We start from the raw sequence: 12,129 nt of genomic DNA, 5'->3' as shown, positions 1-12,129 counted from the left end.
CACTAACTTAGATGATTAGCCACGATTACATTGACTACAGGAGCAGGTTTGAAGGGCTGAGTGGTCTACACCTATTTCTATTTTCTATATAATAAAGAAAACATAGGTGTCCCATCAGGTCCATGATGGCCCTTTTAATGGGTGAAAGATATATGTGTTTTCAACATCTTACTACTCTAATTGAGGAACTAGAATGGAGCGTCATCCTTGGAAAACTGTTATAATTTTTCCAGGTTGATGGCAGTGTGTTGGAAACAAAAAAACAGCAAGTTAAGGTAGATTACCTGCTGGTTCAAATGCCCCCATACATTTCTACCAATAGAGCATAATGGTAAACACAGATTAATGGAAATGCCTCAAAAATAATGAAGATCAATTGTCTTCTACAGGAAAACCTGAATAAACTGATGACTAACTTGAGGTCTACTCACCCACATTTTGTGCGCTGCTTAATTCCAAATGAGACAAAGACTCCAGGTAGTTGAAATATGCTGTATTAGAACTCAAACAAATCTTGGAGCAGACTACAGAATTTACTTTTCTTTGATCTTTTCCTATTCACCTATAAATATCGATTACACATTGATTATTGGAATAAAAATGTAGCTAAAAGAAAAATTATCACCACCATTCCTACCATTTTTTTTTAGGCGCTATGGATAATCACTTAGTAATGCACCAGCTCAGATGTAATGGTGTACTTGAAGGAATCAGAATCTGCAGAAAGGGATTTCCAAGTAGAATTCTGTATGGTGACTTTAAACAAAGGTAAGAAGTTGTGTAAATGCACAATGATTCGATGAAAATTAACATGGAGCTACACTTCTTAAAATTCTCAAACATTAAACATAACAGATACAGGATTCTGAATGCAAGTGCAATTCCTGAAGGACAGTTCATTGACAGCAAGAAAGCATCTCAAAAACTCTTGGGCTCCATCGATGTTGATCACACCCAGTATAAGTTTGGTCATACTAAGGTTAGTGACCATTTTAAAAATGTGTCTAATACTTTACCAGGTGATTAATAGACTTTGTCACCACCTGAAAACATTTGTTTCATTAAAGGTGTTTTTCAAAGCTGGTCTCCTTGGTCTTCTTGAAGAGATGAGAGATGACAAGTTAGCAGAACTTGTTACCCGCATACAAGCTGTTAGCCGTGGATTTCTCATGAGAGTTGAATTCAAGAAAATGATGGAGAGAAGGTAAAATTAATTTACATCTTTCTGGTATGTTTTGTATTAAGAGATGGAAAAGTAAGTAAATCATGTATAGATATTGTTTATACAATTAACTTTGTCATTTTCACCTTCAGGGAATCTGTCTTTACCCTGCAGTACAACATCCGTGCATTCATGAATGTCAAGCACTGGCCATGGATGAAACTGTTCTTCAAGATCAAGCCTCTTCTAAAGAGCGCTGAATCTGAAAAGGAAATGGCGAATATGAAAGTGGAGTTTGAAAAGACTAAAGAAGAACTAGCTAAATCTGAAGCAAGAAGAAAGGAATTGGAGGAGAAAATGGTGACACTGATACAGGAAAAAAATGACCTGGTTCTTCAAGTACAGTCGGTACGCTTTCTGATTACATCAATTTTCATATATATCAAGTCTGAATTTCAGGAACACCCCCCCTCTCCCCCCATAGGCCTGGTGGATAGGTGTTGAAAAGAGCAAATAATTGGATGGGTTGCCACCAGGCACCACCTCAGCAATTAAGGGCAGGAAGATCCATGATCAACCGTCACCAATAAAGATACTTAAATGGTCAATTAATAATTGAATTTAACCCAGTAACTTGGGGCATGAATGAGGATTATTGGGTTGGCCGCTGAAATCAACACCCCCACCCTTGCCTCTGACTCCCTCTCTCTTCTCCCTCCATTGCCCACTCCATCATCTGCGTCCTGCCTTGGTAACAGTTTCTCACAATGGTTGCCAGCCTCTAATTGACAGGTGCTTCAAACAGGGCAAGGCCTCACTATCCCTGGACTTGAATCATGAAGAAGCCCACTGGATGACAAATTAACTGCCAGATTGCCACTTGTTCCTGGGTGCTTTTCCACTCGTGGAGAAGCAGAAATCTCGGTCTTAAAGAATCCTCTACACCTCTACAAAATCCTGATCACAATTCTTGATAAAATAATTCAGTGCAGTCGTTGTTACTTAGATAATTCAACTTCTACTGAATTTAATAAATATTTAAACTTCTATAATTTCTCAATGAAACTTTGCACTCAACATGTAGGACAATAAATGCTTGCGTGTATTATTTTCACACACCTGAAGCATCAATGAATGACGCCATTTTACTGTTTAGTAAAGAGTTCAAGGGTAAGAGGGAGAAGGCAGGAGAATGGAGTTGAGAAACACATCAGCCAAATGGCAGAGCAGACTCATTGGGTTGAACGCCCCAATTTTGCATCTACGTCTTATGGTCTTACTCTACTCCAGCTTTCAGCGCTTAAAACAGCTTGTGACCTCTTCATTTCTGACCTTTTGGTATTTTGGAGGCCAACCATTGTTTTAAATTTGTATAGAAATATTGCCAGTTAATGCTAAATTATGTGCAATCCTGTGGTGCTAAATGCAGCAAAGATAACAGTATGAGTGCAATTTAATTCCAATATTCTTGTTGAAATGAAATTTAGACCTCAGAATTGAAACTTTAATATCAGTAAAAAGAGATCTTGATATATGTTACGATGAGCCAATAAAAAAGTGCTATGATACAATGAATTAAATTCGAAACCAAATAATATGTGCCCAAATATGTTGGCATAATTCAGTTGATTTGAAACATTGTACTTGTTTCTAGCTCTCTCTTAGATTAGTAACATGTTGGACCAAGTTTTTATAGCGTGTCAGAGGTGGGAACGAAGATAGACACTTGAAATCTCACCACCACATGGCATGATGGATTCCTAAGAAGATTCTGACTTACTGTTGATTGTGAAAAGTGGGTAGAATTTGCTAGCTTCCTGAAAATGGTCTCTCGGTAATCAAGCATACCAATGAACAAACTGTCAACTTGCTGATGGGTCAATTATAATTCCTTAGAGGAGGCAAGAGACACAAAGGGTCTCAAAGCTGATCCATGAGACAAAGGTACACTCTTATGGACAGATGTTATTCAGAACACTATATAAAAAGAGGAGATCCCAAGGATGGCATCCTGCATAAGCACAGAACAGACACAGTGTTTTCAGTGCTCTTTCAGAGTGTAATCAATGCAAGTTGGGTCAGTTGTGGCCAGTATGGTGGGAAATGAGTCATCATAGATCATGGGGAAGAGCAGTGAGTGCAGAAAAAAACATGATAATGCTGCTGGAGGCAGGTAAGGCCATTACTGGAATTAAGAACAAGCTTCTAAGAATTGTGCATCAATCAGGAGGAACCCCAGCAGCAATAATGGCAGATTCTTGATCTCGAGGGTTATACTGCTAAGCAATGAAGGCTGGGAGACAACAAAGATGTGTTTATAGGGTCTCTACATGGTGCATGAATAGTAAGCTTCCTAAGAATGCCAGTGTGTCAATATAACAGGAGTCCTATTGTAGGAAATAGAATGCTTCACATGTAACATGGCCACTGCCTCTAAAATCCTGTATCAGTCAGTCACAGTGTAGTTCTTTCACAAGTGCCTGCTCTGCCCGGCCACTTATCTCCTTTTTCTTCCACTGGAACACAGGAACAGGAGCAGAGGCCATTTGGACAATTGGTCCTACTCCATCATTAATTTGATCATGGTGGATTATTACTTCAACATCACTTGACTGTGCTATTATCTTGGTGTCATTAGTATCTATAAAATAAGTAATCAACCACAATAATGACCTCATTTCCATTCAATCTGAATTTGCCATATTCCTCTTTCACCCATTCTCTACCATACCAACTCTCTTTAGACCACTTTGAAATTACATCCAGTGTTGATATGTGGTCAGAAAATCTTATTTAGCGCCCCACCAGAAATAAAAATCCAGCCCACTGTCCTAGGTTGCATTCAGCAAAATTTACATATCTCATGATCTTTGTTATTAAGCATGCACATTTTATCTTTCAGGAAAGTGAAACATTGGCAGATGCTGAAGAAAGATGCGAGGGGCTCATTAAAAATAAAATTCAGCTTGAGGCTAAACTTAAAGAAGCAAATGAAAGGCTAGAGGATGAAGAAGAAATAAATGCTGAGCTTACTGCCAAGAAAAGAAAATTGGAAGATGAGTGCTCAGAACTGAAAAAAGATATCGATGACTTGGAGCTTACTTTAGCCAAAGTTGAAAAGGAGAAACATGCTACAGAAAACAAGGTATGAATACATGTAGATTTTAAATTGTTTTGCACGTACTGAGTGTCTTTTTTTTTCAAATATATAGTGATCATATTGCCAATTTAGGGGGTCAGTTAAGTCAGTTGATTGGACAGCCAGTTTGCAATACAAATGATGCTACCCGTATGGGTTCAATTCCCAGACCAGCTGAGGTTACCATGAAGGACCCTTCTTCTCAACATCTCCCCTCACCTGGTATGTGGTGACACTTAGGTTAAAACATCACCAGTTGACTCTCTCTAATGAAAGAGCAGCCCTATGGTCTGGTAAGATTACGGTGACTTTACTTATTGTCAATTTTATAGAAAGGCAAAATGCAGATGTTTTTCTGAGACATGTCAAAATAATTGATTCATCCAAGTGATGTTACAAATGGTAGATACCAGTAGAATTTATACACTCATTTTTTGCAAACAGGTCAAGAACCTTACAGAGGAAATGGCCACCCTTGATGAAAGCATTGTCAAGTTAACAAAGGAAAAGAAAGCTCTACAAGAGGCCCACCAGCAGACACTGGATGACTTGCAAGCTGAGGAAGACAAAGTCAATACACTCACTAAGGCCAAGTCAAAGTTGGAACAGCAAGTTGACGATGTAAGTATCCATTGCAATAAAATATATAAATCTATCATAGGTCCTTTCTTTCTGCTGTCATTCTGAAAAGATGTGCTTGCTTTTACATTGTATGTTATCAGCTCGAAGGATCTCTGGAACAAGAGAAGAAATTACGCATGGATCTTGAAAGGGCCAAGCGAAAACTGGAAGGTGATCTTAAATTGTCTCAAGAAACAATAATGGATCTGGAAAATGACAAACAGCAACTGGATGAGAAACTGAAGAAGTAAGAAGAATTGATATTCTGGTTTTAAACAGCTAGAGTATCATATTTTTATGTAGACAAGTTATTTAAATCAATCTATTTGCATTGCAGAAAGGAATTTGAAATCAGTCAACTACTAAGTAAGATTGAGGATGAGCAGGTCCTTGGTGCTCAGCTGCAAAAGAAAATCAAAGAGCTTCAGGTGAGTCACAAGGTTTACAAAACTTTGAATAACTTATGTATCATGTAGGATCACATAAAGCACAGTTAAAGATATATATTTGTTTACTTTAGGCTCGTATTGAAGAGCTTGAAGAAGAAATTGAAGCTGAACGTGCCTCTCGTGCTAAGGCTGAGAAGCAGAGAGCTGACCTTGCTCGGGAACTTGAAGAGATCAGTGAACGACTAGAAGAAGCTGGTGGTGCGACTGCAGCACAGATCGAAATGAACAAGAAACGTGAAGCAGAGTTTCAGAAGATGCGCCGCGATCTGGAAGAAGCAACCCTCCAGCATGAAGCCACAGCTGCTGCTCTTCGCAAGAAGCAGGCTGATAGTGTGGCTGAACTTGGGGAACAAATCGACAACCTGCAACGGGTGAAACAGAAGCTGGAGAAGGAAAAGAGTGAGCTGAAGATGGAGATTGATGACCTAGCAAGCAACATGGAATCTGTATCTAAATCTAAGGTATGTTTCTGAAAAACAATGATTGTTGGATGAATGAAGCAGCTCTTTGGTTTAACATATGAAACTGACAGAGACTATTTCCTTAAAGGCTAACTTTGAGAAGCTCTGTCGTACCCTAGAGGACCAACTTAGTGAGACAAAAGCAAAGAACGATGAGAATGTACGTCTAGTTAATGATCTATCAGCCCAGAAAGCTCGTCTGCAAACTGAAAATGGTAATTGTTGGAATGAAGTCAGAATTTAGAGCATTTAAGCATAATACCATTTATCCTGCAATTTTAAAACTTGAGTTGCAGTCAATCCTTCACTTGTTCCTAGGTGAGTTTTCACGCCAAATGGAAGAAAAGGATTCTTTCGTTTCTCAACTGACAAGAGGAAAACAAGCATTCACTCAACAGATTGAAGAGCTAAAGAGACAACTGGAAGAAGAACTGAAGGTATTCAACTTGCAGGCAATTGGAGTATGATAAACAGGAAATAAAATGGTGAACAGATTGGCAAGATGCCAAGTGTGTGTCCAAGTTTTGTGAAAAAAACTTTGGTCTCTGTCATTTCACAGATTATAGCAAGCTAATATTTAATGCATGCATGCACACAATTTCAAGTTTGGTTTTTGGTAATTTTTAAATGTCAGTATATATTCCAGTACAGGTACGTAACCCTTTATCCGAACATCCAAAAATTGAAAAGCTCTGAAATCCGAAAGTTTTTTTGTGAAGTTTTTTTTCTCATTAACAAGATTGTTTGGCAAGCAAGCAGTTAACCCAAGTCGACACGCACTTGATGTGTGTCACTCAGAGGTGACATGGGAGGGGGCGTGGTCAAGCACCAACAGGCCTGAGGTTTCTCTGTGAAGGCACCCATGTCACAAGCACTCGATGCGTGTCACTCAGATGTAACGTGGGGGGTGGGCGCAGCCAAGCACGTTCTTCGTTAGAAGTCTGCTTCTCCAGTAAGATTTTAAAAAATTTCGCCATTAAACTGTCACATTCTGAAAACCACAAAATTCCGATTTCCACAAAGCAGCTGGTCCCGAGCATTTCGGATAAAGGGATACGTACCTGTACTTGAAATACAAGATTATTTAAGATTTTCACTTGGTCATTTCCTTTCATTCATATTTTGTTTAAAGGCTAAGAATGCCTTGGCGCATGCTCTACAATCTTCCCGCCATGACTGTGATTTGCTCCGTGAACAATATGAAGAGGAACAGGAAGCAAAGGCCGAGCTCCAACGGGGCATGTCCAAGGCCAATAGTGAAGTTGCTCAGTGGAGGACAAAATACGAAACTGATGCAATCCAGCGCACAGAGGAACTGGAAGAGGCCAAGTGCGTACAGATTTCCATAATCTTTTACTTACAGCTTACAAGGCAGACAGGCCGTGCTGTTGAGCTGTTCTGTAACAGTGATTAGATTAGATTACTTACAGTGTGGAAACAGGCCCTTCGGCCCAACAAGTCCACACCGCCCCGCCGAAGCGCAACCCACCCATACCCCTACATGTACCCCTTACCTAACACTACAGGCAATTTAGCATGGCCAATTCACCTGACCTGCACATCTTTGGACTGTGGGAGGAAACCGGAGCACCCGGAGGAAACCCACGCAGACACAGGGAGAACGTGCAGACTCCACACAGTCAGTCGCCTGAGGTGGGAATTGAACCCGGGTCTCTGGCGCTGTGAGGCAGCAGTGTTAACCACTGTGCCACCGTGCCGCCCACATTTTATGCTCTGCACAAGATTCCTATCATCCTACTTTACCTATTCACATCAAAGTATCCTCTATTCCTTTCTCAAGAACAAAAAAGAAGTACAGCACAGGAACAGGCCCTTCGGCCCTCCATGCCCATGTTGACCATCATGCCCTAACTAAACTAAAAAAAACTTCTACCCTAATTTGGTCTGTGTCCCTGTATTCCTTCCCTTTTCATGTAACCATCTAGATGCCTCCTAAATGTCACCAATGTGTCTGCTTCCACCACCTCTTCTGGCAGTGATTTCCAGGGTCCTACCATTCTCTCTGTGAAAACCTTCCCTTGTACATTTCCCTTAAACTTACCCCCTCTCACCTTGAACCTATGCCCCTTGTAACTAAAACTTCAACCCTGGAAAAAGTCTCTGACTATCCACTATGCCTCTCATAATTTTGTAGTCCTCTATCATGTCTCCTCTCAGCTGCCAGTAAAAGCAATCCTAGTCGTTTTAACCTTTCCTCATAGCCAATGCCCTTGAGATCAAGCAACATCCTGGTGATCCTTCTCTGCACTCTCTCCAAAGCTTCAATGTTCTTCTGGTAATGAGGTGACCAAAACTACACAAAATACTCCAAATGCAGCCTAACAAGAGTTTTATATAGATGTCAATTCTTGTACTCCATGTCCTGGCTGAAGAAGGCAAGCATGCGATATACCTTCTTGATTTCCTTGGCCACCTATGTTGCCACTTCTAGGGAACCGTGGACTGCACACCCTCATCCATTTGTAAGTTCATGTTTCTAAGGGCTCTGTCATTTACAGTATAATTCACACCTAAATTTGATCCTTCAAAACACATCACCTCTCATTTGTCTGGATTAACCTCCCCCTGCCATTTTTGCGCCCAAGTCATCAATCTATATCCTATTCTATCCTTTCACAATCGTTGGCACTATCAGTAACTCCACCAATCTTGCATCATCTGCAAACTTACTAATCAGACCACCCACACTTTCCTCCAGATCATTTATCTATACTACAAACAACAGAGGACCTAAGACTTATCCCAGTGGAACACTACTGGTTATCAGTCTTTATTCTGAAAACACTGTTCCACCACTACTCTGTCTTCTATAACCAAGCCAGTTTTGTATTCACCTAGCCAGCCCACCCTGAATCCCATGTGATTTTAATTTTTGTACCAATCTGCCATGTAAGACTTTATCAAATGCCTTACTAAACTCCATATAAACTACATTCACAATCCTTCCCTCATCAATTACCTTTGTCACCTCTTCAAAACATTGAATCAGGTTGGTGAGATATGAGCTTTTCTGTACAAAATCATGCTTCCTGCCACTAACTAGTCCACTTTCTTCCAAATGTGCATATATTTTGTCCCACAGAATCTTGTCCAAGAGCTTCCCCACCACAGACATCAGGCTCACTGGTCTATAATTTCCTGCATTATCCCTGCTTCCTTTCTTAAAGAAGGGAACAACATTGGCTAATCTCCAGTCCTCTTGAACCTTGCCTGTGGTCAAAGAGGATGTGAAGATACCTGCCCCAAGCTTTAGGAAAGCCAACATGGAGACAGATTGTGCAGAAGATTTAACACAATGCATGTTAATGCTGGCAATTTTAATACCCATTTAAAATTTATAAGGTTACCAATGTCCATTCACCAATGGTCTGTGGCTGGGGGGACTGACTGCATCTCCGTGGTGTGGATGAACTGTTGGACCCTCACAGAGTTGAGGTAGCTGTCTAGTTCCTCCCTGGGGTCACTTCCCTGGTCTGGTGTTGTCAGGGTGAGAACAAGGTCAGCAGAGTCCAGTCCTGAGTCTGACAGAGGGACTGTCAGAGGATCACAGCTACCAGTTGCCTGGAGCGGCGGTGCAGTGGGTACCCCCTGATTCTCACCAGGTTGGGGCTAGGTTATACCAGTCCCCTTGGAGGGTCCGTCGTTGTGGATTGGAGGGTACTCCTCTCTATTTCCCCTGTGGGGCTCCGCCTCTTTTTCTGATGGTGGTCATCCTGCTGGTGTCATCTTCATGTAAGTGCCTCTTTCCACTTTGCTGTGAGGCTTTGGGGGCCTGGCAGGTTTTCCTTTACTTATTTCACTGGTATCCACTCCCCCACCTCTTTGGTTTCCTCCACCTCCATTGACTCCATCTGGAGCTTGGGTCAGTTGCTGTGCCTCCACGCTGGATACCATCTGTTCTGCTCCAGCCTATCCTTCTTTCTGGGTGCCTCTTGTCTCAGTTCTCTTGCTGACCTTTGGGGGTCCACGATTCGTAGTTGTTAGGGAGACTGGACTGCACCCAGATGTAGTGTTTGTAGTTTAACCACTCCTTGACACCAGTTCCTCTGCAATATTTAAACCAGTCTTAATGACTGCAATGCCATCTCCAAGAATTCTTCTTAGTGACATCCTCCGATTCAATACTCTTCTTTGCATTCATCAATGAGGGTGTCCTGTTGTGATCTGCTTCCCAGTTGTGTTGACTTCAGTGCCGTTTCCCAGAATTCCTCCATTGTGCAGTTAGCTTATCTCTACATACATGCATTTATTTATAGTGTCTGTGTTAGTGAGTTTCACTCTTAGCATCTTAGAAAATAAAATATAAGAACATAAGAACTAGGAGCAGGAGAGGGCCATCTAGCCCTTCGAGTCTGCGCCACCATTCAATAAGATCATGGTTGATCTTTCGTGGACTCAGCTCCACTTACCCACGCTCTCACCATAACACTTAATTCCTTTATTGTTTAAAAAATTCTGTCTTAGCTTTAAAAACATTTACTAAAGTAGCATAAACCTACTTCAGTGGGCAGAGAATTCGACAGATTTACAAAATCTGCTCCCTCTAATTTTGAGGCTCTGCCCTCTTGTCCTAATTTCACCTGCCAGTGGAAACATCCTCTCAATGTCTATTTTATCTATTCCCTTCATAATTTTATATGCTTTTCTATAAGGTCCCCCCACATTCTTCAAAATTCCAATGAATATAATCCCAATCTACTCGGTCACTTCTCATAAGTCAATCCCCTCAATTCTGGAATCAACCTAGTGAACCTCCTCTGCACCCCCTCTAGTGCCAGTACATACTTTCTCAAGTAAGTAGACCAAAACTGCATGTAGTACTCCAGATGTGGCTTCACCAGCACCCTATACAGCTGCAACATAACCTCCCTGCTTTTAAACTCAATCCCTTTAGCAAAGAAGGACAAAATTCCATTTGCCTTCTAATTACTTGTTGTACCAGCAGACCAACCCTCTGTGATTCTTGCACAAGGACACCCATGTCCTCTGCATAGCAGTATGCTGCAACTTTTTACCATTCAAGTAATAGTCCTTTTTACTGTTATTCCTACGAAAATGGATGACTTCACATTTATTAACATTGTATTCCATCTGCCAGACCTTTGCCCACTCAATTAAAATATCCATGTTCCTCTGCAAAGTTTCAAAGTCCTTTGCACACATTGCTCTGCCACTCTTCTTAGTGTCATCTGCAAACTTTGACACACTACAAAAGATTCGACGTTTCGGACATAAGCCCTTCTTCAGGGCTTATGCCCGAAACGTCGATTCTCCTGTTCCTTTGATGCTGCCTGGCCTGCTGCGCTTTTCCAGCAACACATTTTTAAGCTCTGATCTCCAGCATCTGCAGTCCTCACTTTCTCCTACACTACAAAATATCTCCAACTCCAAATCATCTATATAAATTGTGAATAATTGAGGTCCCAACACTGATCCATGACACACACAACTAGTTACTGATTGCCAACCAGAATAGCACTCATTTATCCCCACTCTTTGCTTCATATTAGTTGACTAACCCTCTATCCACACTAATACTTCACCCGTAATGCCTCTTTATCTTATGCAGCAGTGTCCTGTGTGGCACCTTATCAAAGACCTTTTGGAAATCGAGGTACACCACATCTATTGGGTCCCTTGCTCGTGATGTCTTCATTGAATTCCAAAAGATTAGTTAAGAATGACCTGCCCTTCATGAACCCATGCTGCATTTGCCCAAAGGACAATTTCTGTATAGATGCCTTGCAATTTTCTCCTGTTCCCTAGATGCTGCCTGACCTGCTGCGCTTCTCCAGCAACACATTTCCATCTCTTAAGTAAACAATAAACCTTCCCTTTGTTAAAGAAAAAGGCACCAAATCATTCAATAATTCCTGATAGTTGTAATTCTCAGTTATTAGATTATACTTATAAACCCTTTCTGCACTTTCTCCAGTTCCATCTGATCCTCTAATAAAATGGAGACAGAGTGCTGAACAGCCTGTTAAATTTGGTTGTATACAAGATTTAGTTTTATTCATTCATGGCTAGCATTTATTGTCTATCTTTATTTGGCTAGAGTCCAGTTAAGAATCAAAAAATATTACTGTGGGTCTGGAGTCATGTGTAGTCCAGATTAGGCAAAGATGGTAGTTTTCCTCCCTAAAGGCCATTAGTGAATCAAGATTCTTTTCTACAATCGAAATGGATCCAGGGAAATCATTAGGACGATTATTTACAGATTATTAAAATTGAATTCAGAATTCACCTCCTGCCATGGTGGGATTTGGACTCAGA

At 40.9% G+C, this 12,129-nt stretch overlaps 1 protein-coding gene across 1 annotated transcript in view; it reads left to right on the top strand.

Annotated features, from left to right (window-relative positions):
- LOC122562022 (uncharacterized) overlaps window positions 1-12,129 on the top strand; it is an 81,502-nt gene that overhangs the window by 62,955 nt on the left and 6,418 nt on the right. Inside the window, exons 56-68 of the mRNA XM_088000358.1 lie at window positions 390-477; window positions 651-768; window positions 856-979; window positions 1,068-1,204; window positions 1,315-1,570; window positions 4,065-4,307; window positions 4,746-4,922; window positions 5,024-5,169; window positions 5,260-5,350; window positions 5,443-5,832; window positions 5,921-6,047; window positions 6,151-6,269; window positions 6,965-7,161. Of these exons, the coding sequence (XP_087856484.1) occupies window positions 390-477; window positions 651-768; window positions 856-979; window positions 1,068-1,204; window positions 1,315-1,570; window positions 4,065-4,307; window positions 4,746-4,922; window positions 5,024-5,169; window positions 5,260-5,350; window positions 5,443-5,832; window positions 5,921-6,047; window positions 6,151-6,269; window positions 6,965-7,161 (2,213 nt within the window). The remainder of the gene's footprint in view (window positions 1-389; window positions 478-650; window positions 769-855; window positions 980-1,067; window positions 1,205-1,314; window positions 1,571-4,064; window positions 4,308-4,745; window positions 4,923-5,023; window positions 5,170-5,259; window positions 5,351-5,442; window positions 5,833-5,920; window positions 6,048-6,150; window positions 6,270-6,964; window positions 7,162-12,129) is intronic.

The sequence above is a fragment of the Chiloscyllium plagiosum genome, unplaced genomic scaffold (assembly GCF_037043375.1).
Source record: "Chiloscyllium plagiosum isolate Xiang-an unplaced genomic scaffold, Cpla_swu_hap1 HiC_scaffold_25, whole genome shotgun sequence".
In the NCBI taxonomy this organism is placed as follows: Eukaryota; Metazoa; Chordata; class Chondrichthyes; order Orectolobiformes; family Hemiscylliidae; genus Chiloscyllium; species Chiloscyllium plagiosum.
The sequence above is the reverse complement of the archived record's forward strand: the minus strand, read 5'-3'. Positions and strand labels throughout refer to the sequence as shown.